Source organism: Ixodes scapularis, unplaced genomic scaffold (genome assembly GCF_016920785.2).
Source record: "Ixodes scapularis isolate PalLabHiFi unplaced genomic scaffold, ASM1692078v2 PGA_scaffold9__187_contigs__length_104089568, whole genome shotgun sequence".
Classification (NCBI taxonomy): Eukaryota; Metazoa; Arthropoda; class Arachnida; order Ixodida; family Ixodidae; genus Ixodes; species Ixodes scapularis.
Genome location: NW_024609884.1, coordinates 90,144,548 through 90,171,458, shown reverse-complemented (window position 1 = coordinate 90,171,458; position 26,911 = coordinate 90,144,548). Strand labels below are relative to the sequence as shown.

Below are 26,911 nucleotides of genomic sequence, written 5' to 3'. Positions count from 1 at the left end.
TCTATCGATCATTAGCGCATCGTTTCGTCTCTTCCTTCTGTTCTCCTTGTTTTCTGGCGCTTTTTGAATCTAAGATGTACCAACTTGCCCAACTCCAGATTCTTCTTCTATCGATCAACTCCACTCACTGACGTCACGCCCCTGCGGTGGCGCTGCTGTCGGTACTGGAGCATGAGCAACGCTTCCCTCCTCCCGAATTCGGTTTCTGCGCACGCGCAGTGCCCACACACTGTGTTGGTGTATCGTTCAACTCAACTCACTGACCTCACACCCCTGCTGTCGGCACTGCGCATGCGCAACTGCTTTGCCTGACACGAATCTGATTTCTGCACACCCGCAATGACCACAACTTGTGTGGGCAAACGCGGGCTTTTTGTAAACAGTGTGTTCGTCTATAGAATAAGAGTTACCGACAGTTTAAGAAACACAAGGCTTTTTTACTTTTCTTGCTTAGTTCTTCGGTGTTCGAATTCCGCAATTTCATTGCCTACGAAGATGGAGGCTAGGGAATCGCCACGACCTGCGTTTTTCCTGCTCTTAGTGACATCAAGCATCAAGTGTCGGCATTGCATATAGCATCAACGCTTGATGCATATAGCATCAAGTGTCGGCATTGCACCCCTATAGTATTGCGTAGTCACGCACTGCATACTGGTCGGTTGGTTCCGGGCTTCTTTTCTGCGAGATTCATCGTTATTCAAATGAAACGTTCAAACAAGAGCTCGTGCATTTTGTTGCGCGTATTTGCCTTTGGTCGAGGCATACTTGAAGTGTGACGCACGTCCTGGCGCGATGCGGCAATGATACGCACGGCTGCCAGACTGGCTAATGGATTCTCTGGCATAATAGTGTGACTTGGCTTCTCACAGCCGAAACCTATAGTCAAATCCACTACACGCGTAGGAGTAAACAGAGTACTGGCGCTCCCAGTGAGCTTCAAGTTGTTCTTACCGCGTCTCGCCGAGATGACCAGGCCACTAGCCCTGGCGATGACCAACTCACACAAACCCTGAGTTCGAGAGAAGAGCACCGTGCTGTTTAGAATGTCTGAAAGTGCCGCTCGTGTGACTATAGCGATGAAGTAAATCCAAGATATTAAATAAGACACTAAATTGATGGGCGTGCCGCAGCCTAGAAGAGTTAATACAGGTGAGTTACCTGGTCTATTATCACTAGAAAAACCAATCAAGAAGGAAAACTCACAAACACGCCAAATATGAGCTGTTTTATTTTTTTATGTCTGCGAGCGGTGTTTTGTTTGTTTGCTTACTAGGCCATTCCACATGCGTGAATTCGAGCGTCTCAATCAACTCAATGACCGAACGGTCTGACTACGAAACTGGCATTGTCTCCGAGTCACGCGGGTGCATGCGCTCAAGATTGCTGGTCGGAGCCTCCTCGTCGCCCCAAGTCGTCGAAATCTTAGAAGAGTGCAATTTCGCCAAGGCGCCGATAAGCTAAGAAACCAATAAGACTCAACCAACTTGAGTACTTGTTATCGGACCCTTCGAACGCTGGCCGACAAAGATAGTTGGCGCGGAACGCAGAGCAGCGCCTTGCACAGACTCCATTTTTCAGACGCACGAAAGACCGATCAGCACCCGCTCGATCCACATCCACCATGAAGCAATTTGTGGTCCTCCTTGCGCTCATCGGCGCAGCGACGTCAGGTAGGTCCGATCTGGCCTTTCACGAGGCTGTTACCTGCGCACCTTTGCCATCTATGAGCCTTCCGGTACAAGGTGATATGATGCGCAGGCAGAGAGGAACAAGGCAGAATTTGAATCACCAGCCGAACCAACCACTCTGGGAAGCACGTTTTCTTTTTCCACTTGGCGATGAGATGTGTTTTCTGATCCGGAAAAATCGCCTGGTTCATACTATAAGGATTTCTCGGTGTCTTTTTGTATTCTAGTGGTGCGTTTTTGTCGAGTGTTTTTATCTTAAATACCTTTTAAAAATAACATACATGTCATCAACATCTTGTAAACCCTGAGATGGGGAACGATAAAAAAACGGACGTTCCCCCTCTTAGGGTTTACAAGATGTCGATTGATTACCAGCTCGCCTGCACTCTCTCACTGCTTACAATACATGTCATTTCATTTTTGAGTGTGTGTGCGTTTTGTTTGCTCCTTTGGGTGGTCCTTAACCGGTGCAAGAACTTTGGACCATCCTATAGAAGACAGGAACACACAACAGAGAACAAATACACATAGTAAACGGCTTGCTTGTTTTTGTCTCGTGTCGTCTATGGTTATTCCCCAGAGTCTAGACTTTCTGGCGCCTTTATATGACTATGTCACGTTCATAAGCAGACGCCTTATAGTCGAATCCAGCACGCAACAATTTCGAAAGCACCCTTCTGGCAATAAGCCCGTTCGAGAACCGAATCACGCATCGAGTTAATTTGAAAGAGAAAACAAAGAACCAATAACTGCTTCTGAGCGAGCGCGTTATTCTCGAGCAAGCCTGTGAAAAGTGCGCACCCTGTCGTAAAAAACAAAAAACAAAAAAAAAATATGACAAAAAGAAACGTTTGAGACTTTGTAACGGCCCTGGAAAGACGGGCACTGACGCTCGTTTGCACGCTGCTATCCTCGACTGAAAGGAACAACTGTTATTTTGTGACGTGGAAGGGAGCAGAGAGGAGCTCGTTCTGACCACGCACATCGTCAAACCTTTTTTTTTTTATCAGCAGACTACTTCCGAGTGTGTTCATCCTCAACTTTCTTGGACATTAACGCCTATGATAAATGCACTAAAATGAGAATTTTAACTGAACAACAAACATCACAATTATCCCCGGGAATATTTTAGATGACAGTCATGAAATATCAATAAGAAGTAATTAAACTTTTGGACGCGTATAGTTTCTATTACATAGCTCTACAGTTTCTTTGCATTGAATCCTGCCACAATTATCACAAAATTATAAATATCTGCTTTTCTTGATAAAATATTGTAGTATTTTACGATATTTTATCTGTAATTACCTCGATATCAAAGAACACCAATCAATTGGAATTTCAATATTTCCTCAAAAACTTTCTATTCAACAGAATGTGCCAGAAAGTTGGTCATGACGCACCGCAGCTCGACAATACGTGGGGCAATAGTCCACGCTGCAGAGTAAAAAGTTAAACTTTCGATATATCGATATACAGAAGAACGTTGTAAGGGCGGGTGTTCCTGCAATCGCTATACTGTGTAACGCGTATTTATGTCCAAATCCACCGGGTTAGCTACAGCAGAGGCTCTTTTGGTGACGTCACGTCACCAATAATTATGCTTCGCCAAAAAAAAAAAAGGAATTACATTTTTTAATTACGTATGAAGCGTAGCGATTATACGTCCCGCCGATTGAAATGTAAACGGAGCGTTTCAAAGCTAAAAAATGGTATTAATGACAATGACTAATTAAACATAGAAACACATACGCACAAAAAAAAATCGAGGCTTTTTTTTAAGCACACCACACATACGATTGCTAAAAATTACAGGAAGATTTGTTGGTAGATTCTTAGGAAATGCGTTAGCATGACCCTTGGGAAACGCCACACACGTCTATACTTTAGGAAACGCTAACACTGACCCCTTCACTTTTCTGCTTTGGCTTTCTCTTTTGCTTCCCTTAGTTTTTGCTGCCTCTTTTTGGCCTCGTTACGGGGTCAGTGTCAGTGTTTGTCACAGGGGGACGTGTGGAGCATTTCCCAAGGGACATGCTAACGCATTCCTCAAGAGTCTACCAACGGATCTTCCTGTAATCTTTTTCACCCCTTTTCTGCACTCTGCCTGTCAGGGTACGCGACGCCCTTGGAGACGGTCATCCATATCACTCGTGGAACGAATCACATCCATTATCCATACCCCTCGTGGAAGAAACCGAAATTAAGTTATTAAGTTCCCTATTCTGAACCAGCAAAGCAGAGGAACTGAATCACACGAGTTACAAATATGCGATCACCTATGCAAGAACACATAACTGACTGTGTATTTGATTGTCTGCCTACGAAACCAGATATACAGTCAATGACAAAACAAACTGCAAAAAGAAACGAAAGTAGAATGGATGATACAAACAAAACTAATTTAGGCAGAAACCCCCCCACCCTTCCCCCTTCCCCAAAGCGGTGTGTTTAGTGTCTAACTGGTCGTCGTTGAACAAAACCAATACGCTCTTGCGCATTATTATGTTTCCAAAATCCCGAGGATCGCTAGTCTTGCAGGGTGACATTGCGTATATGCGGTTGCGTGTGGCCTTCAAAATTCGAAACCGGGCCCGTTCTTCTGCTGTGCACCGTGCCTCAGATGCTATTTTGTCGGAGCGGAATGTTACAAGACATAACATTCAGTTGTCGAAACACAGCGTCGTATGAGTAACACCATGACGTTGTGGGTCTGACACTCCATAATTCGTGCATGGTCATTTTAACATGCGTCCACGAGTTTTTTTTTTTTTTTTCTATCTTTATTTTATTAGTAGTTCTTACCCTCGAACGAAACGAGGCTGACGCGTTAACTCTTGTCACTGAGAACACAAGAAACGCAGGGCGTGATGTATTATGTTTCCTCTTTTTACTTCCCATTTGGTTCTTAGGTGTTCTTATCGGTGAATGCTGTAATCTGATTGACCGTGGACCGATAATGAGATGCACGCCACGTCCTGCCTTTCTTAAGCTGTCACTGACTCTAGCGCCACTCAGCTCTGCTCGCTTCGCTGTCTTTTAGCCCAACTAAAGGCCATGTTCTAGTTTACTGCCGACAAGCATCGAGCAATGCAGAGCCACGCTAAGCCGTCGTCAACCCCGTTTAGCTAACAGTATACTCCAAAAAAAAAAAAAAAAAAATCCCATTGAAAGGTTTTTCGACGCCGCAAGAACTCTTTCAGTTCGTAAAGAACCGTTTCGCCCAACGAGGTAGAGGGGCTTAGAGTGATAAACCGGAAGTTCGGAAGTGGCACCCCCCCGGTTGCCGCCATATTTTACGCAAATGTGACCACTCGTCACGTGACCTCCCAAGAGCCGTGACGTCACAGGTAAGATGGCAGCGCCCAGAGCTGGCGGATGCGAGTTTGTTCGGTGCGCGGTAGCCGTGATGTGCAGCTGCTTTCCGACGACTTCGGGCTTCTTCGTGCTCGCTGACGCAGGTATAATGTGAAAATATGAAGGAATGAGACTTTATACCGTTTTTGCGCAAGATCGCTCTGGATCATCTGCAGGATATTAACGCCTGTGAGACAGCATCAGCTCTGCATCGCCGTACCGGTGCTTGGATTCCGGGATGTGAACGAGGATCGATAGAACTTTGAGTGCGTTTAACATGAAATTTTCGCATTCTCTTAGCTTTGTTTGAACGTTGAAATATCTGAGAATCTACGCGAAATGTATACGTCGCGTTAGGGCCTAAGGGAAGTTGTTTCAGCCCTCCGTCACCTAACAACCATAGCAACTTTTAGCGAGGAAGCTCCTGCGATTTTAACCTTTTGTGCTAATCCACGATTCTACATTCGATCGCTTTTCTTCCTTTTTTTGTGTGTGTGTGTGTGTGTGAAGTGCACCCTTATTTTCAGCTACGTGGTTGGCGTTTTATTGAGTATGGGGAAGAATAATTCGTTGCAGGCACCTACTTCAAAGCTATTCGACTTGCTATAAGAACAACTGTCTTGGTGCATGCATAGGTTAACTGCGCATTTTTTCTGTTTTGTAGGATTTATTGCAGCTATACTCTTTTCCATCAAGAGTGCGTTGTATTAGTCGGTCAATTATTTAATTGTTCTAATTACCTGGATAAGATGATTCATATTTGTGTTCATCCCTTGCCTGGACAGCAGTCTTGTTGAAAAATGTTGACTACCATTCCTTTCGGTCTCTTCAATAGACTCTTTTTAAAAGTGTGGGCTGTCTATACTTCGCATCACCGTAACTTGGAAAAGGCCAACCGCCACAGCCCCCTCGAGCCAATCAGAGAGACGGAGCAAAGGCGTGTGACAAATCTGTGCAGACGAGCACTCTGGTGATATGCTGTCATGTGCCTCTCTCCAATGTGTGTATTGACTCACCGAGACCGTAGCCTTTGCCGTCTGCCAAATTCTGATGAAACAAATTACAGTAGCTACTACTGTAATTACCCCAGGCTTTCATACTTTGGGTATTTGTTCGACAAAAATGTTATGTCCGCCATCCCTGTGAATTCGGCTCAGCACCTATTGGACTCGAATGCTGCATTGGCGTTCGACGTGAACTGGGGCCCATTCGTGTGCTTAGCGCCGAAAAAAATGGTGACGGTTGTGTTGCTTGATAAGGTTCTGCAAAGGGTCTATTGTGTCATACATATAGGAAGTGTCATGCTATATAAAAATGCATCAACACATACTATTAAACTATATGCTCAGAGGTGTGTTTGTTTTTCCAATTAACAAGTTACAGCAGTGTGCTTTAATTCTATTATCATGTGTGTAGCTTTAAGTATCCTCTCTGCAATGCCTACGAAGGCCCCTGGAAGGAATAAATTAATAAATAACATTTTCACATCACTGGAGTTGGTTTTCGGATGCACCACATGTTCAGGAAAGGTTGAACAAGTGGAGTCCCTTGCAAGAAGTCTGCCAGTTTGGTATGACCCCTTAATTAATATTGAAGGGTCAGAGAAGAGAGTGTCCTCGTAAGGTCCAGAGCGTGCAATGGACACAATTCTCGGTGTGTAGACTCTCAAGGCATGAAGGCAAGCGGAAATATGTTTATCTGGTTAGTGTATCAAATATGTTTATTTCCACTTGATTACATAATTATTGATTCTTAGTAAATAGTTCCATAACGAGTTCTTTCTGCGACAGTCTCGTGTCAGGCGTTCAGTCGTAGTACCTGTGGACCTTGTTGTCGGATGACGCTCCTGGCACGTCGGTGTTCAGTTTGGTCGAGTGGCAACTTTGACCGACTGATGCTGTCTTGTAATCATACGTCATGTGCACTGAAGCTGCAGGGCTTGCTTCTAATCCGAAAATTTTCCTGGTAGTTTTCGGCATCAATGTCGCAAGCTCGGGCATGTATTGCTTACGTGACTGTGCCTTTTGCTGCACCGTTGACTTGAAAGCTGGCAACAATTTTTGTTTGCTATCCAAGTCTGGTGATGCTTGCAGTTCACTTTTGAGAGCAACCAACCATTCTATTCCTTCAAGTCACTCAGGGGCATTCTCCCTCAAAGTTGGAAATTGTGTGCTTCGTGGAGTGGACACTGAAAATTGGTGTCAGCAAATTTTTAGGTATTGTCCTTGGACGACAACCGACACCAAATCCACTGTCACTGCATCGCCGCTCACCTGCTTTGTCGTGCTTACCTCTTGTTGAGGTGATGGACATGAGGAGCTTTGGGGTAATCAGGGATTCAGAATCTTCGATTCAGCACCTTCGGCATCAGGGACAAAGGTCGCCGAAGGTAATCCTTAATCTCCCGTGGTCGCTCCTCGAGACGTAATCGAAGGTCGTTTGGCACGAACCCTCGCCGACCAATTCATTGGTACGGGCTGCTTTGGTAGATATGGTCGGCTTCATGCAGTGGTAGCAAAGTGGTTTTCGGTCGCACATTCGCATCACCTACGTTTTCTTCGGTGTACTTTGTTGAGCACAGTCCTACACACGATGTCGGGAATGCTTCGGCGTTAGAGTGTCTCATTGAATTGGCATTGAATACTAAGGGGCAGCCGGTGGCGGTCGTCGTGCCATTGTGGCGTAAGTTGCCCTTGGTTTGTCAGATGCCGCTTCGCTCGCAGAAGTCTCGGTTGAAATAGCTGTGGAACTTCTTCCGAAACAATCTCGGCAATCAAAATAAAAGCCGGGCAACTGATGGCAGGAAGTAGCTTCCTGATCTCCTCCCAGACAACGTCGTGGGTGATGTCGTGGATGCCTGGGAGGCTGGCGTCGAAGTAGTAGCTGGACAACTCGAGTGTCGAGACGCCGGGAAGTTTGTTCATAGTGGCAGGCTCGGGCTTGCAGTGCACATCCCATGTTGGAAGCCTCAGTGATATGAACACTTCGACTGTTGTTGGGGGGTTGCGGACAAGGCTGCCGAAGGTGTTGTCCCTCACGTGAGGCGCATGGGATTCTTAGGTTCTTGTCTTCTGTAGCATCAAGGTCGGCGTGGGTGTGGGCGCTCGATCAAGCGCAAAACATCCTCCATGAGTTCGGTGGCGCTCTCATTGGGGCAGTGTCCTGGGCAGAATCAAGACTGCGGCTCTCTTTTGTTGATGTTGGCTGACGGATGCGCGCTTCAGCTTGATCTTGCAAACTTCCCATGACGTTAAGGAGGATCCATGGTTCTCAGACCAGCGCCGGCAGTTGCTTCCATGAGAAGTATAGGTTCCGCAGGAGCTGGTTGTCTGTCCACCCAATGTGGCGGGCGACACTGTCATATTGTTCAATCCAGTCCTTGACGTCTTCATACAGCTTGCGTGAAAAAGCGTCGGAGTGTGATTTGCGACGGGCATGCAAACAATGGTGGGAGGGGACACAATTTGCTGCTACAGGTTTGTCATTGTTGGCTTAGTCAGGTTCGGATTTTCTGACAGGAGACTGAATTCCGGTGGTTTTTCCTGGTAGCAGCAACTGGCTCGGATTTCAGGTGCTTCGTGGTGTATTTCCGAGGTTACTCCTTGTGGTACTCGGTCGTCTTGCGGTTGTTCTGCCAGGCTCGGGTCAGGACTTTGCCTACGGCTCGACAGGGGTATAAGACGCAGAATAGTCCGCCAGCCGTGTCCCATTATCGGGTAACTCGGCTGAAGAGCCGCCGGGTTCACACAGAGTGAAGGGCTACGGGTAAAGTGCCCAGCACCTCCACCTGAACATACGATTACAGCTGAGCATGACCTGCAGTGTCCCAGAATAGTGAATATTGATAGAAGATAGGACTGGAACAAGGATCCGTGACAGTATAACAAAACTAGCAGAAGAGAATCTATCCTGACCACTGAAGAAGCTGCATTGCTTTAGTGGCATTCTGTCCGAATAAATCCTCTCCTTCGGGGTTTGGCGACTGCCGTGGACGAACTGAACTGAAATTGATGTGGGACCACTTTTCTGGTAATGAGCCACTGCAGACAGTTGCTACAAAGCGGCGTGAGCTGGGTACGTAACACGCTCGGTGAAATGTCCGGACAGCTTGCAATTCACGTAACGAGTGTGGATGAAACGTTTGTGTTGACGGAACGAGCGACTGACCAGCGGGATCAATACCAACTGCAACACCTGTGCTCCGTGAAAGTGCACGTCTACGCCGGAACAATTTCGGAAGCAGCACAGTATCACCTAAAGCATGGCACAGGAACTACCAGCTTGAAGGCAGCTCTTCGGTGCGCCGCACACCTGTGTTCCGTGAAAGTGCACTTCTACGCCGGAACAATTTGTAAGCAGCACAGCATCATTCAGCACGGCACGGGAACTACCAGCTTCAAGGCAGCCTTCCGGTGCGCCGCACAACCGAAGTGAGCCCTCGGTCATTTGATCGAAGCTGCACCACGATTGCACACCGCCAAGCACGACTCACGCAATTTCCGTCGCTAAACTGTGTATCCAAATATATTGCACACGCTTCACTGCAAACCTCGAAGATTCCGATGGTCAACGAGAGCACAGAAACGTCGCCTTAAATTTTATCCTAGCGGTATCCGAATCAATCCGAGGTCCGAGCAACGTAGGTCAGATTGTCTCTTCCGTGGCAATATCCCGGTCGGTCACCAGCGAAATGCACACAGTTTCTCCGTATTTTCACGTTATACCTACGTCAAACACCACGCTGAACTCTGAACTCGTTTTCGTCCGGCCTCATATGACGGCTTCCGCGTCTGAAATCAACTCGCCGAGACGAACGACAACCAACAAAGCATCCGACAAGCTCCGGCCCAGCTGGGGCCAGCCGCTGCATGGGCGCTGCCATCTTTCCTGTGACGTCACGTATTTGGTTTGGTCATGTGACGTGTGGTCAAATTTGCGTACAATGGCAGCCTCCTTATGGGGGTCACTTTCGAGTGCAGACCGGAACCCCGGTTTATCGCTCTAAGCCCCTCTACCTCGTTGGTTTCGCCTCAAGCACTATCGCCCCCTGGCGCACTAGAAAGGCAACTGGGCGATGAAGAACTCTTTCGCATCAAAAAGGAGACCCTTGTAGGTTTTCACCAAGATCTCTCTCAAGGCTCGTTGACTTAGTTGCGCTTGAATGTGTTAAGACTGCTTGAGTCGAGCTGTTGCTGTGACGACCCTTACGACGAGCCAATGGGGATACGCTCTGCTGCACGACGCAACGCAGTGGACTAACTGTGTGAACGAGCCTTTAGGGGGTGCTTAAAAGAACTTTTAGGGTGCAAAATATGGACAAGCCGAAGAACCCCTAAGAGTTCTTTTTACGACCAGATGTTTCTTTAGAGTGTAAGGTTGGAGAGTGCTTCTAGGAACGGCATGGGGCAAGACGACAGGGAATGGCGTCTTCATACACCAGGAATATTTGAAACATGAGGGTAGCGTATTCGTGAAGAAAATACTTATTCAATAAAACCCTCCTTTCCCTGGCGAGGACTTGAGAAAAATGGTAGCCATGTTTAATTTTCGCATGGCCGGGTTGGAGCTAAGTCCATGTTTGTCAGTCAGAATGCGCTAAACTTCAAAACTTTGCTAAAACGTGCTGTATTCGTAGCCAGCTTTATAACGTGGAATACGTTGTTAAGCTGGCTATTTATAAAAAGAGTGGCATAAAAAGTGACATCCACGTGACGTCATCAGCTTGATATCATCAGCATCACACGACTACCGTCTGCTAAACCTGGCAGTCGATATCCTGCCCGGCAAATATAGCAGATCTTGTTAACTTGGTACATCTCGAACTTTGGTGGTTATTGCAATAATGTCACCGCCGCCTCAAGATTCCCTCGCTGGTGGCGCCTCACTCCCCATGGCTGGCGGAAGCGAACATGTGATCTTAATGACAACCAGTGGCCTTCTCGCCAGAAGTCGGGGTATAAGTCTCGATACCTAAACTACTCTATTGAGACCTCCTGACCGACGTTTGACAACTCTGTAAGTTATGACTAAAGTACCGGTTACACCCAGGTACACGCCAAAATTCGCTGACAGCAAAACAAAAAAAAAACTCCGTTTTAAGCACTCATATAACCTAAACAATAAAAGTACAGTACAGTCTGGTATTTCTAAATTATTGTTACATTAAAATTCTTTATTTTTTGTCGCCCGAACCATCAGGAGTTGAACAAGAAAAAAAAAAGTGTTTTGCTAATTAATGTTTTTATAACTCTGGTGAGTTAGGAATATGGGTATGTATGAATAAGTAAGGTGGAGGGTGATCTACAAGGCGCGACACACTGAGAACCAACTGTTACCTATTTTTTGTCATTTCTTCACGGATGGATTGCTGCAATCAGGGCTATACTCGACGACAACTTTTCTTGGCATTTCCGAGGAGAGGAAGAGAGCGCGCGCACAGCTTTAATCAGCGCTCCAAAGCAAAGGGGAGAAAGCACGCGTGTCCGTACCTTCGACGGCATTGCCAAGACAAGCTGTCCCCAAGTATAGCAGTCTAATAGAATGCATTTGTGCGGGGCACCAATCTTGGTAGGCAAGATTTGGTGTCTTCAATGCCCAACCCGCTTAAAGAATATATATATATAAAAAAAACGCCGTTGTCGTGTTTGTGTTTAATGAGGCGCGTAGTCTGTGTACTTGGGTTGAGCGAACGCCGTGCTTGCGCCATCAAGTTCCACACCACTAACATAGGGCTCTCTCGCTACGTGCACGACGCCATTGAGACACGAAAACGGTTTATATGAAAGTCCCTATTGTGTTCAATATAATTAACAGTATTTTTCATGTCAGACATCAACAATAACACGCAATCAAATAATAGATAACGGACATATCTACACTCAATGCACGAACGACTATACTTCCATTTCGTCGTTTACCCTGAGACTGGGGGGTTTTTTGAAGAGCAGAAGAAACAGAAAAAACAGACAGGTCTCAACCTGACTATACTTCGTTTCAGCTTAGGTCTGAGCGCGGCCGATGTTATGAGGCGAACGGCCAATCAAACAGCGAAAGAGGCACAACGTCATGGCGTGCTCTCTGCGCTTTATAGAACTAGCCGGCAGAGGAGCACGCACAGAAAGACGGCGAACACCGGCTGGTCCTATCAACTGTAGAGAGCACGCCATGACGTTGTGCCTCTTTCGCTGTTTGATTGGCCCTTCGGCTCATAACATCGGCCGCGCTCAGACCTAAGCTGAAACGAAGTATAGGATCAAGCACAGCATGCAGTACCACCATGTTTAGTATTCATTCTCTATAAAAGTTTTAAGTATCTTTTTTTTTCAATTAAAGAAACGAAACAAAGGTATATGATACGTATAGATACACCAGCGTTTCAAGGTTTATTGATGCAGTTGAACATCAGCTTTTTGTCAAATTACGAGTTAAAGTAGTATATTGTTTAGCTTCAAGAAAAACGTGAGTAACCGTTTTGCAGTGTCATTCACGCAACTCATACTGAGTCTTTTTTTTTTTCGTATGCCTCCATGCCTCCATGCCTCCTTGGAGGCTCCATGGAGGCATGCCTCCATGGCTGTTGGGGATTGCAGCAGGCATGCCTCCATGCCTGCTGCAATCCCCAACAGGGATTGGCAGCATTCTGCTAGAAAGAAATAAAATAAATAAATGTTTCACGCGTTTGCTCGCGGCCTGTCACTTTCCGACTGACCTAAGTGCAATCCTTTGATGCTACCTAAGTACCGCGGTTGTGATGTCAAAGTTGATGTAGCATATTGTTGAAGTTCAAGAAAGACGTCGTTTGCAGTATCATTCGCGCACCTCATACTGAGTCTTTTTTTTTTTGTATGTCTCAATGATTGCTACAATCCCCAACGGGAATGGACAGTATTCTGGAGCAAATGCATAAAATAAATAAAATTGTCACGTGTTTGTTCCAGGCCTACCACGTTCCGACTGACCTAATTACAGTCCCTCAATGTTACCTAAATACCGCGGTCGCGACGTCAACGTAATTGAACCAGGCATTTAGAAGTTTAGTGGCCACGCAAATGAAGGTTCTGGGAATGCGCGCACTGTCTTTCACCTGTCAGTAAATTCTCACCCATTTTTGCCTCGGAAGATCTTTGAACCAGGGAGTGCCGCTTCATCTTCCGCTATTTAGTGACATTGCGCGATTGCCTGTGGTCGTCTGTGGAAGAAACGCTATCGTCTCGGTACTTCCAACTTCCAGGGGCGTTTTCTGTATTTGCGAAAATACAGTGAGTGTGCAGGAGAGCTGGTGGATGTTCATCATGTTGAAAATTACCCGAGACAGTGTTAAAAGATGGAAAGCTTAGTAGAAGAAAAAGGACAAAGGAAAAGGAACGTCTCAAATTCAGCTACTGAGTTTATTTCTTCAAATCCTTACATAGCCTTGCCGCGAGGCGCATTCTTTGTATAAAACAGGTTCAATGCTTTGCCAGCATGTTCTTCCATGATCTGCGTACTGCACGCGCTTCGTGCTTCGGCGCACTTATAAAGCGGCTTTAAGGAGGTCTATCAACTACATGTCATTAGTGCTAGTGTGGCCGAAAGACACAGCATTCTCGCGTTATTTTTGCCAGTACTCACGTCTTGACAATGCTCCCAGTGAGAGCTCCTCAAATTGTGGTTCGTTTCAAGTTCAACAAGCCGGCAGTTGCAGACCTTTTGGAGATGAGACGCAGCTCAAGAAATTTTCGTTTTAGATGAAAGGGGGTCCGCCAGGACGGGCGAACGAGATAAGCGAGCCTCTAATCATGCGTCAACCCGCCGCCCACTTCATTCCTCTCAAACGCCGGCGTTCCACACATTCGCTCAAACGACTCTACGTCCCTTCCACCTTTGCGAGGCAGAAGCGATCGAAGAGGACGCCCATCGGTAGTGTTCATCTCTGTGTTGGCAGCGTCGATAAGGCGACTTTTGGGAAATGACGAAAGTCTCGCCAGCCCGCTTTTCTTCGTGCTGCTCGAGTGGATTCTTACCAAGAGCCTCTCGAGTGCGGCTGATAGGGACGGTCCAAAGGGCGCCCACCTCGAAAGACGGAAGCCACACTTCTTGACATCGACGCGTCAAGTTACACGCGGCTTAGAAAACACCAGTTGATCGCTTATACCCGAAAGATAAACAATCCGCAGTTGCAACGTGATCATTATTATTATTAATATTATTAAATAGAAAATGCAAAGAGGTTTGTTTGTTTTTTCAATGAAGAAACAAAACGGTCAATCACTCGCAACCCCAATCATTGACCTTCCTTCGACCTGCTTAGCCTGTGATGAGGGCGAGCTACATGGTGCTCCAATGATGGCGCGTTACCACTACCAAAGAGACGGTCACTCCTTCCGCCACTGAGACTACTAGTCCTTTGGAGGTTGATACTTCACGAACTCCTCACTACCTAACCTGATAAAAAAAAAAAAAAAGGTGACTGGCCTTGAGAGTGAATCGCAGCGCAGTGCAGATGCAGAAGCATTTGTGAGACTATTGCGACCACGTCAAAAAGGCGTTCTTCACCGGGAGGATGTTTGCATCCAAACGTTGTAGGGTCATCGAATGCAGAAAACTGTCCATCCCGTGTAATAATGATGAAAAGGCAGGGTAACTCAACAAATTCACGGACTGCGACAGCAACCATAATTGGTCGACATTACGTTAGAATAACCACTGCCTAAACACGCTTTCACGTAACACAAAGGTTTCACTCGGTTTACGGGTAATTTATAGGCGCTTATGGCCTGAATGTCCAACGAGACTGAATGTCCAACGAGCTTGAATGTCCAATCGGTCACGTGACAGGCGAGACGGAATATAAAACGAGACGAAAGATGCAATCGAGACGGTATGTCCATCAAGTCTGAATTTCCAACGAGACGAAAGGTCCAACCGACACGGAATATCCAACACGCCTGAATGTCCAACGAGGCGAAAGATCCAACCGAGACAGAATGTCCAACGAGCCTGAATGTCCAACGAGTCTGAATATCCAACGGATACGGAATGAACTTTGCATAGAATTTAGAAGATATTTCTTTTTTCGAAAAGTAGGATTACTGATAGTTAGGGTGGTGAAAAATACGTTCGATGGAATGGGGTATCGGACATTCTGGTGCGGAGATATCGGTACGCGGCCGTTTCGGTACGTGGTCGTTTTGGTGTGCCGCTTGAGCTTGCTGCACGCCGAGATGGATGCGTTCGCGTCCTTTATCAGCAGTCAAGCTCCCACGTATCAAGACGTAATCAACTACCTCGACAGGATCACGAGCTACGGAGTGCTTCCAGAAGCCAGTTAAATTACACGGATTTCTGAAAACCACTATGCATGGCACATGCGAAAAAAAAATGCGTACTGCGTGATATTAGTAATATTGCTCTAGTCTGTGACATACAAACCTCCTGGCAGGGAATGCATGCGTACGTAAACTACTGACAACTGCAGAGCACAGTGAGTAGTTGTCTGTTCCAAAGTTAAACGCACAAAAATAAACATTTGTCAAATTCACACAATTGTTCTACATTTACTCATGAACTGTCGGGTCACACCCCCAACCACCCCCGTGCAGTTATAGGCGCGTTAGATGTATATTTTATTTTTTTAGAAAATGTATATATTTTCTTTTATTGATGGGATATTACGCTTGTGCAAACTGCTGATACCTCGCGCGTACGAACAACTCCCAAAGCTCCTTTAAAAATTTGAAATATTGACTCGGCGCGTAGTCAGTGGCGCTGGCGGGCGGTCAAGTGAATGCGGATCTCTTAACGTATAAAGTGACCACCCGTCCCGCGATTCGCGGGACTGTCCCGCATTGAAGGCTCGTGTCCCGCGTCCCGCAAGAAATATAAAAATCTTCAAAATGTCCCGCATTTCAGACTGTCGTAAAACTCACTACGCAGCTTATGGCGCTGCCAAACAACGGGGCACGGAAAAGCGCGGAGATCGCTGGTGAGCGTGTGAACCGCGATGGTACACCATTTTCTATTCAAGCATTGGGGGAAGTTACCGTCGCTCTTGCAGGAGATCTGACGGGCATGCTCCGCGTTGTGCCTCTCTTCCCTTGGTGGCAAAATATTGCAAGAGAAAATTGCTTACCAAAAGTTGAAAATTAATTATTTTGATTATTTTCAAATCATGCTGCGCCAATGCAAAAAAAAATTGCATGCAAAAAGTTTTTTTTTTTTTTTTTTTTTTTTGTAAAGACGATTACACGAGGCAAGAAGACTGCAACTCCCAACGGTTAAAAACAACAACGTAAGATTCGAAATTTGTGTAGGAGCATGTTGGTAAAAATACGAGTCGCAAGCAAACAAGAAGCCGTAAAAGATTTACTGCTTCTATCATTTTGACGCATTGAGTTCGGTTGCAGTCGGCTTTATGTTTTGAACTCAGACAATATCACTTGTAGTGAAAATTATTCGAGCTTAGTTGCCGCAATAAAATTTGCAGCTGTATGTATGATATGCTTTCGGACAAGACATGATATCAAATGTGTTTGCAGAGCCACATTTCGTGGCGTGTGTTGATAAATTTCCTCGAATAGGTTATTTTTTTCATTATGTGTTTTAACCAGAGACTGGGGGAGAAGGCGGAAAAACAATTTTCCTCCTCCTGCCCCAGTCTCGGGTTAAAAGGCAGCATGGTAAACTTCCACCAGCCCGACTGCGCACTAAGTTCTTTTTTGCAGTTGCCACAGTCGAAATATAATGCCGTTCTTCTCTTACAAACCCCCTCTCCCTCCTCCTCGCCCCCCCCCCCCCCCCCCGGTCAGCAGCGTGTCCCGCATTTCGCTAGCGGGAAGGTGGTCACCCTATTTACGTAGGGGCGAGAGAGAAAAGGGGAAAGGGCTACCGGCGCTTTCCCCCTTTCTGGTTGTGTAGAAAGAGTGAAAGTCCCGGATGAGAGGCTTGGCCGGTGTTGGGTGTCTGCTGTGCCCCATCTTCGATCGCGCTTTGTTTTCTGTTTTGAACTCGCAAACTTAATTAGAGCAACGGGCTTCGATGGTAACGGTCCCCCGGTCATCGGGGCACCATTGCTCGGTCATAGGGTGCAGGAATAACGACAGAAAGCGTCGAATACTGTCCGAGGACCTATGTAGCTTGCATGGGATCCGGCAAGGCATGTGCGGCTGCAATGTCTTCAAAGGCCCGTTCACACTCTTGCGACCGAGTAAGGCCGAGAGAAACCAGACCGGTTTATAAGCCTCTTGCGATCTCTTAGGACCAGCTCCGCGCTGCAGCGCATCCGGTCTTAAGAAGTCGCAAAAGGCTTAAAAACCGGTCTGGCCTCTTTTGGTCTTACTCGGTCGCAAGAGCGTGAACAGCGCTTAAGGCCCATTCACACTCTTGCAACTGAGTACGACCGAGAGAGACCAGACCGGTTTTTAAGCCTCTTGCGATCTCTTAGGACCAGCTCCGCTGCCGCGCATCCGGTCCTAAGAAGTCGCAAAAGGCTAAAAAACCGGTCTGGTCTCTCTCGATCTTACTCGGTCGCAAGAGTGTGAACGGCGCTTCAAGCTCCATCGCTTTCCACATGACCCCGGTTTCAGGTGGCAGTGGATTGCGTCCGTAAACCGAAAAGGCGTTTCCTCAACGCCAACCTCTCGACTGTGCTCGGAACATTTTTTGTGAATGGAGCGCGCACCGAATGCTGTACCGCCGATGAACATGGGGTACGCTAGCAAGGTGCGTGAGAGTTTTCTCGTGATAACTGCTGTTTCAGCTTGTAAAATTTTGTAACTGAATATATCTTAATATTGGTAATTTGCAGTGGTGACTGACTCGATTTTATCGTATACAACACTTAGTTGAAGGCTCGCTTCCGCCGCCGAGTGAGGCTGGAAATGTTTGAACTGGTAGTTTTATAGGTTTTCCTGAATCGAGATCTCCTGCGTGATACCAGAGAGCCGGCAAAAGCGCTCCTTGGAGTGGCGCTGGTGGGTAGTTTCCGTTGACTGGGCGCTGTGAAACGCTCGATAGTCGCTGCAGGGTACGTCTCGTGTGTTGCGATCTGCGTTTTCGAGCCCAGTGTGCAAGTTTCTTTGTTCGAGTCATGGCATCCGTCAGTGCGGCGACAGGGGGAACAGCGGCAGCGAACGTGCCAGCGATAGAAATTGGAGGTGAGTACTCAAAATATTGCATCAAATAGTAAAATAATTCGTGGCTGCTTCGAGGCTTTCTGCGGTTCGATGTAAGTACATCTAGAACGTCTTTGTTGTTCATTTACAACGAAATATAAGAAGACGGACACAAAGATAAAAGCAGCGCAGCAAAACGATCAGTAGCAGCTCCAGATGTTTACAAAAGTTAATTGAGGTTCCCATTTCGTGTATCGCTTGTTGATTACTAAAAATGGCTACGTTGAAATAGGCCCATTGCAAGCAAAAATGTATAAATGGTTCACATTTACAGTCATGTGGAAAGCGATGGAAATTAAAAAAAACATTGCAGCCGCACTCGCCTTGCCGGATTCCATGCAAGGCACATATAAGTCCTCGGACAGTATTCGACGCTTTCTGTCGCTATTCGTGCACCCTATCACCCAGCAATGGTGTCCCGATGACCGGGGGACTGTCGCCCTTGAAGACCATGGCTCTAATTAAGTTTGGGAGTTTGAAACAAAGAAGAAAGCGCGAACGAAGTTGGGGCACTGCAGACACCCAACACCGGCCAAGCCTCTCATCCGGGGCTTTCACTCGTTCTACACAACCAGAAAGGGGGAAAGCGCCGGTAGCCATTTCCCCTTTGCTCTCTCGCTCTCAAAATGGCGCTACCCACGATAAAACGGTCTATAAATGCAAACGGGCAGGAATCAGGACTGAACTATAGTCAGTTACAGGTTAAGAAGGTAGCGGCAAATGCCCCTCAAAGGGAATCGGATATCCCTCCGCCACCTCCGCATCCAATAGCGTCCCACCGTTTCCGTGACGTCGCGGCTAACGCGCGAGGAGGGTCTTGCCTTTCTGTACATATTTGCTTTATCTTTCGACTTTGACTTAGCATTGTGGAAGCCACGAGAGGGAGATTAGAGTTCCCCCCACCGACGGAAACAAATACGACCTTCGGGGATTAGCTTCCCCCCCGATGGATACAAAGGCCGCTTTCAGGGGCTCGGTTCCCTCTCCGATGAATACAAAGGTCGCTTTCTTAAAAAGTGTGATTGGAGACAAGTGGGAATCCATTGAAGCGGAACAAGGGCTGAGTTTACATGGATGCGATCGTAGCGAATCGAATCGAGATTAACCGCCTATGATTGGGTAGACGAGGAAGGGAAAGGAGGATCGCGGGCGCGTGACTGGTCACATCTCGATTCGATGCGCCATGGTCGCATCCATGGAAACGTAGCCACTGAGCGTTTCCAGTGAACTCTTCTTTCGACTGCGGAGAGATTTGAAACGGGCGCATCACACTTGTGGGAGGAGCTTCTCCTACCTTCTTGACTTGTAACCGACTATAGACATTTCTGGAGTCTGGAGCGCGGCTTTCATGGACGTTCCCAATTGCGATGCACTAGAACACCCGGACACTGCATCCCTATTATATATTTCAAATTGGCTGACCTATGTCATCGGAACATTCCAAACATTTGAACTGTTAATATCAAAGGAGCGTTTGGCGTCGTACAATCGACACCTTTAACCGATTGGTACATAGCTGCGCATCGGCGCTCAGCTAACTAACCATCAAGCCTTCCTATAGATGAAATTATAATATTCGTGTCTCCTCTGCTTCTGTGTCGGTCCGTCAATGTCGGCTTTTGTGGCCCGACATTTTAGTATGATGAAACTACATCAATGCCTGCAGGAACGAGGACTAAATATATATACACACAAGTTTGTACATTTAAAAAGGAAAATTATTCTAGCACGTGACAGGCGAGACGGAATGTCCAACGTGCCTGAATGTCCAACAAGACGAAAGATCCAACCGAGACGAAATATACAACGAGCCTGAAAGTCCATCGAGACGAAAGATCCAACCGAGACGGAATGTACAACGAGCCTGAATGTCCATCGAGACGAAATATCCAATCGAGGCGGAATGTACAACAAGCCTGAATGTCCAACGAGACAGAAGATCCAACCGAGACGGAATGTCCAACGCGCCTGAATGTCTAACGTGCCTTAATATCCATTATTGGATCTTCCGTCTCGTTCGACATTCAGGCTCGTTGGACATTCCGTCTCGTAATCATTTATAGGTAGGTCAAGCTTGAAGAAAGAATAAGGACGAAGACGACAAAACCACATCTTTCATTCAATCCTGACCCGCACCAACACGTCTTTTGTCTATTAATTATATGTAGGCTTCCGTGCTTTCGGTAACCTAAACCCCAATAATTAACCCCCGGGCCCGTTTGACCAAATTCGGGGGAAACTGCAAAACCCCGGAACGGAGCTTTCCTTCACTGTCCAAAACCCAAGCTTCCGGGGAAAAAAATCTTCAACTACAATTGTGTATTGGGTTTACCTTGAACGATTGCACTGTTTGCGAGGCCACCTCTTTCTCTGGAAACCAGGCCCCATATCCCGTTTCTTTCTTTCATAGGTACCCGGACGTTTTCCAAGTATTCTGGCACGAACATCTTCTCTGGAGGTTGGGGAATCCTATGCCCGTGTCTTGTTTTCCTCAGAAAAAGGCCCGATAAACAACGATTTCTTGTTCGAAACCGAACAACTGACACCGAAAAACACCCGAACCTGCTGGGAAAATAAACCCCAAAAAAACACCCCAGAATTTAAAAAAAAAAAAAAAAAAAAAAAACGGAAACACGGAATTTTTTTTTAATGTAGGGTTCTATGTTTTCGGTATATGTCGATCAACGCCAAAATTTATCCCACAAGCCGATTTTCTCAAATCGGGAAAAAGCGATAAACACCAAATCGAAGCTGTTCTTGTATATATATATATATAAAAAAAAAAGTTCCACGAAAAGAAAATCTTTGTCCACAGCTATATTTTGTGTTGGCCCGGAACGCAGCTCCCAATGAACTGTCCGCGAGGCTTGTTCTTGCTTCAGGACATCTTTCCTTTTCTCACCGGTGCGGGGACATTTTCTAGGTATTCGTTCGGGTGACGCGTATGTTCCCCGAATTTTATGGCAACAAGAAAACCCCCCAAACACGTAACCCAATTTATAGGACTGGTAGTTTCCAGTGCCCCTCGGGATGCCCATATACGTAGCAAAAAACTAATAATTAAAGGGTCGCATATTCACTTGAGCATCAAAATCAGCATTTGATATTGATTTTGAGGCTCAATTGAAACATGGAGATCAAGTCAGCAGCAAAGTCCATCAACACGTATTCAATTTAAATTAGCCCCGATAGCAGCTTCCTCCTCATTAAGAAATTGAATAAATCAATTTCTTAATGATTAGCACTGCGAGTAACTAGAGAAGTGTCTCTGGCTTTTCTATGTACTATTTGAAGGTATAAAAATGTAAACTCACTGGGGTCAAAAAAAAAGAGAAAAGCTTATTCAAATGAACAAATGTCCAGCCAAGCCGTTTTTTTTTTGTTTTGTTTTTTTCGAGAATTAATCAAATAGTAATTTAAACCCTGGCGTTTATACCAACAGAAGAAAAAGAAAACGGTTGGAAGGAAGAAATAGAATTTACTCACATTTTATACTTCCACTTTGCCAAAAGAAACGCCAGAGTGGCCCATCATGTATTGTTTCACGGGAGCACATGGTAACCACTGGGGGACCGATCAGGCCATGCGCATGAGCGACCAAACTTCCGACTGGTCCTAAGACATGTCAGTAAGACGGCAAAACTCGATCAGGCGTCGCTCAATCACTGCCTCGTGTGCATTCACATGAGGTCGTGATTGCCGCTGTCTGACCGGGTTCAGCCGCCATTTTTCGCCCGTCATATGTCCAGTAGGATATTTTATAGCGCATGGGTATGGGCCAGCCAGGTCCCCAGAGGCTATCATATGTTGGGTGGCATGAAAAAATCCCTGCGAAGACACCACTTCGCGGTCATTTATCCGCTGGAAGCAGCTGTCCATGTGTGAGAGGCATTCCCAAAAAGTGGTTCCAGCATGGTATGGAGAGGCGCCACATCGGTGGTGCAAGGGCATTTGGCTCCAGGGGGAGTCTGTCGAGGAGGTAGACATCTGTGCCGAACTCCAAGTGACCGGTATCTGCAGCCGAAAAATAAATTGCGAATCAATATGGTGCGCCCCTCGTCTTATGGTGTCTGGAACGCGTCTGCGACTGGTCTGCTTAGCGTCCTATTCGGCCCTTACATCAAAAGTGTTTCCCGAATGGCAATAAGTGACTTCACAGAAGCCGGAGTGTCATGCTGTCGGACGTCACGATCCCGGCGTAAAGAACGACCGAACGCCAGTGTCGCTGTCGTCGCAGCGTTCCACTCCTGGTTGTCGAAGCTTGTGTGGGACTGTCAAGCTAGAGAAGAACCTGCAGCAGAGCAGGCGTCTGCCACATCGACCACCGCTACTGGAACACCACCAGGATCGCGACTGGCGATAGCATGACACTTCTATGACGTCATCAGGCAGAAATCAAGGGACCACTTTTTTTGGACGCGGTAAACACACCAGTCGGAGACGCCTTCCAGGCACCATTCTCTCGTACAACCCCCAATCCATCCGCCATTGCCATGGGGTGATAAAGGCACTTCACACAGCACACGGCGTTTGCTGGACGGGAGCGGAGGTTTTTCCTTGGCTTCCGGTCCGCTTTGGGACGTTTTTTGGCGGGGGGAAAGTCACCTTACATCCTTGGACAAAGCCTTGGAGCATGCTCATGACGTAGGACAGGACGTAGCCACTTACACTGCTGGCTGTCGTTGAGGCTTCTGCTGTTGTTGTCACTCCTCAACCTCCCGAAAACAAGAAAGGGGAGAAGACGACAGCGAGGGTGAGAGGATGAACGCCTTCCAGTTTCGCACAGGGCAGCCTGGCCGCTGAAAACGCACGCGTGCGCCAAAACGTTCACGTTTTATTTATTTATTTATTTATTTTTTTTTGTCGTGCGCGGTACAAGCCGTGTGGTGTGTGTAGAGCCCTTTAATCTGCACTTCATGTGATGATAAAATTTAGATCATTCTTTAACCCGCACATTAACGACTGAGCGGAGCTAACGTGTCAGAGCACCTGACACCCCCCCCCCCCCCCCCCCCCCCCCCCCCCGTCTTTCCCCTAAAATAGTTTTGGGTTTTCGGTATTTGCGTAAAAATAGATAAATGCACGAATAATTTTTGACAGATCGGTGAAGAAATAAATACCGAATACCCGATCATTCACTTAGCGACGCGTTTATGAGCATTTTATTCCCCAATTTCTTGGTAAGTATACGTGTTGTTCAGAGAACAATGCAGATACCGGTCAGGAAAACGCTAAATTTTCGAGGACAACGTATCAAAAAAAGTCATAACAGCCGAAGAAGCATTTTTTAAATATTAATACAGCCGTACTTTAATTTGGTTTCCCAAGAGTATGGCAACAAGACCTCTCACGGACAACCTTTCTTCCACGGGGAGATATAGTGATAGACAGTATATGTTACCTGTGCACATTCCTTTTCAACATAGTCACCATGCTTGCCCAAAGATTTGTTCCAACTTTAGGCTATGGCATCGATGCCGGCACAGAAGAAATCTACGTCAAATCCCTAAAACCACGTCATGACGGTTTGCTGAACTTCTGTATTGCTTGTGAAACGCCTACCACCCAGGTGCTTCTTGCATTGTCGAAGACATAGAAATCATTGGCTGCTGTAATGTGGGAGATGTAGAAAAAGGGAAGGATTTCCTTGGATTGAAATGACAACGGACTGGCGTTTATTCGTTAGTTGGTAGCCATCTTGGAGAGTGTTCCAGTAGCCAGACCAAGCCAGATTTATGGCTAGTTTCCACTACAGTAGACACTACATTTAACCCCCTGAGAAAATAATTTCAACAAGACTGCAACACTAAAAGTATGCTGAAAATGTCCGACTGGTAGAGGAGTTCTCTTTCACACCAGTTATCCCCCTGAGAAAATAAGATTCAAAGAATTGGATTGCTCTGATACATTCAGTTAACTTGCAATGTTTCTTTGAAAAAAAATTCCTCATCAACTTTTTGTTAGAAAAGAAATATTTTCTACACTGCAAAGTCCGAAAGATGATGAGGAGTACGACGAACTCTTGTCGAATAACGGCGCTCAGCACAGCTTGGTTAGGTCACTGGCGGTGCAGATGGGGCCAGAGATGAGCGATGGTCTAAAGAGATGCGATTGCCAGGGTTGGGTGGAGGGGGCTCTAGGTCTTCGATGCCCAGTTCTTCTCGTCCAGGCGTGATGATCACTTGCGATGTATCCTTGAAGAAGGCGGCGTTTTGCGTTATGACTTTCCCATTACGAGAGGCCTTGGCGCGAGATCCATGAACCTCAATGACTGTGTAGAGCTTGGGGTCGTACAACGGAGTGAACTTGTTTCGCCGCTCCTGTCTGCAGATTACAAGTTTACCATGAACAAACTTGTGATGCTGAGTGAGTCGCCGTGCATCAGCAAATTCTTTGTTGTATCTTTTCCTGGGTTCGTCGTTTCTTTGTGCCTTGATGTGAGTATAGGCTACTGCTGTCTGGGTCGGGGATTACCGGAAGTAGGTTGCGCACTGTGCGCTTGAAAAGGAGCTCAAACAGTAAACTTCCCGTAGAGCCATGTGGGGCGGAGCGGTAGGCTAGCAATAAAGATTGTAGCTTGACCGTCCAGTCCTTTCCTCCTATTCTGCTTGTCAAGACTAGCTTATTGAGCGTTTTCATAAATCTCTCTACCTCACAGTTTGCCTCGGGCCAAAGTGGCGTGACACGGTGGTGTTTGAATCCGAATTTTTCAGGGAATCTTGAGAAGTCTCCGCTGTGAAATGGGGGGTTATTGTCAGTCTTCAGTACCGTTGGAATGCCGAACTGGGCGAAAATGGTACGTAGTTTGCCGATGACAACTGGTGCGGCAAGTGTTCGCAGCATGTTTACTACTGGGTATTTTGAGTGGTCCTCGATGAGGACTATTGCGTACTTGCCATCAGGAAATGGTCCAGCGAAGTCTCGAGACAACTCAGTCCAAGGGCACTCCGGTAGTTTGGACGAAGGCAGTGGATCGCGGTGGTGTTCAGGTGTTGCCGCCTGGCAGGCAATGGAGCTCTTCACAATACTGTCCACAAGCTTGTCTACCCCAGGGAACAAGACTTTGCTTCGCAGCAGTTGTTTTGTTTTGAAGATTCCATGATGCCCCTTGTGTGCAAGGTGGACTGCCTTATGCTGTAGGTTGGTAGGTATCACGATCCGCGTCCCTCGCAGGATCAGTCCTGCTCTGGACAGGCTGAATTCACTCATTACTCGGGAAAATGGACGGAGAAGTTCATCCATCCCGGCATTTTTGTCGAGTTGTGGCAGTTGCAAGGCTTTGGTCACCTTGGTCAGCTGGGGGTCTGCCTTGGTTTCCTTTGAGACATTTTCCAAGGTCATGGCGCATGGTAAGCTGTGCTGTATCATGCAGGCCACATAGTCTTCTGACATCTTTACCAGGGTGCAAAGCCTGTCTTTCTTTTCTGGTGGGGTCTGTGGTGGATGTCAAGACAAATAATCGCTGGGATTAGTTGACCCCTTGGTGTGTACAACGTCGAAGCGGTATGGCTGAAGTCCAAATGCCAGACGTTCGATCCTCGCTGACGGAGAAGAACGTGGGTTAGAGAGGATGTTGACGAGCGGTTTGTGGTCGGTGAGCACTCGAAAGTTGGTACTGAACAAGTAGATCTGGAAGTGCTCCACGCCCCAGACCACAGCCAACATCTCTCGTTCTATCTGAGAGTACCGAGTTTCCACAGCCGTCAAGGCTCGGCTTCCGTAGGCAACCACCTTAGTTCCAGCTGCGGAGGACTGGCCGAGAATTGCACCGAGACCATGTGGTGCAGCATCGACGATGAGATCTATGCTCTTCTCGGGGTCGAAATAGGCTATAATAGTAAAGTTCGAGAGCATACCTTTGAGCTCGTCGAATGCTCTTTGTTCAACGCTGGTCCCAGTCCATGGAGTTCCTCTGATGGTCAGCTGGTGCAACGGTTGAGTCAGGTTTGCGAGGTTGGGGAGGAAACGTCCGCAGTAGTTGAACATCCCTAGGAGACTCCGGACTTCATTGGCATTTGTTGGTGGGGCAGCGTTCTAGAGAGCCGACACCTTCATCGGATCTGGTTGTACTCCAGCACTCGAGAAGACGTGTCCAAAAAAAAGTGAGCTGCTCTTGAAAGAAGCTACACTTCTTGGGATTTAGCGTGAGCCCACCCTTGCTCAGACGTTCCAACGTTGCCTCAAGGGCCTGGTCGTGGTCTTCCTTGGTCGTGCCGTAAACCAGGATATCATCACTGACGTTAAGCACGTTGTGAATGCTGCCGAGGACTTGTCGTATGGTGTCTTGAAATACGTCTGCTGCTGAGTTGATACCAAAATTCAGTCGTTTGTACCTGAAGAGTCCGGCGTGTGTCGAAAAAGTTGTGATTGGCCGGGAGTCTTCGTACAACTGAAGCTGGTGGTACCCTTCCTTGAGGTCGAGTTTGGAGAACACCGTTGCTTCAATGGGTACTGCGAGGATGTCGTACACTGTTGGCGTGATGTGCCGCTCGCGGCAGGTCGCCTTGTTGGCGCATCGCATGTCTACGCACATCCGCAAAGCTTCCTGGTCGTGTGGCTTGGGCACTAGAACAACCGGAGACACCCACGGTGTTGGCCCTTCCTCTGTTTTCTCAATGATGTCGAGTGCTAGCAGTCTAGTCAGTTCTGCCTCTAGTGGTTTCCTCATGGCAAAAGGGATGCGACGGTGAGGTTGTGCGACTGGTGGCCCACTGT

General features: G+C 47.0%; 1 protein-coding gene and 1 pseudogene across 1 annotated transcript in view; both read left to right on the top strand.

Moving 5' to 3' along the window:
• The first annotated feature begins 1,341 nt into the window (after positions 1 to 1,341).
• The window catches only part of LOC8042315 (ferritin heavy chain B), a 39,901-nt gene continuing 14,331 nt past the window's right edge, over positions 1,342 to 26,911 (top strand). The window contains exon 1 of the mRNA XM_029988441.3: positions 1,342 to 1,670. Within this exon, the coding sequence (XP_029844301.1) occupies positions 1,622 to 1,670 (49 nt within the window). The 5' untranslated portion in view covers positions 1,342 to 1,621. The remainder of the gene's footprint in view (positions 1,671 to 26,911) is intronic.
• On the top strand, positions 24,859 to 25,577 carry LOC115329794 (annotated as a pseudogene).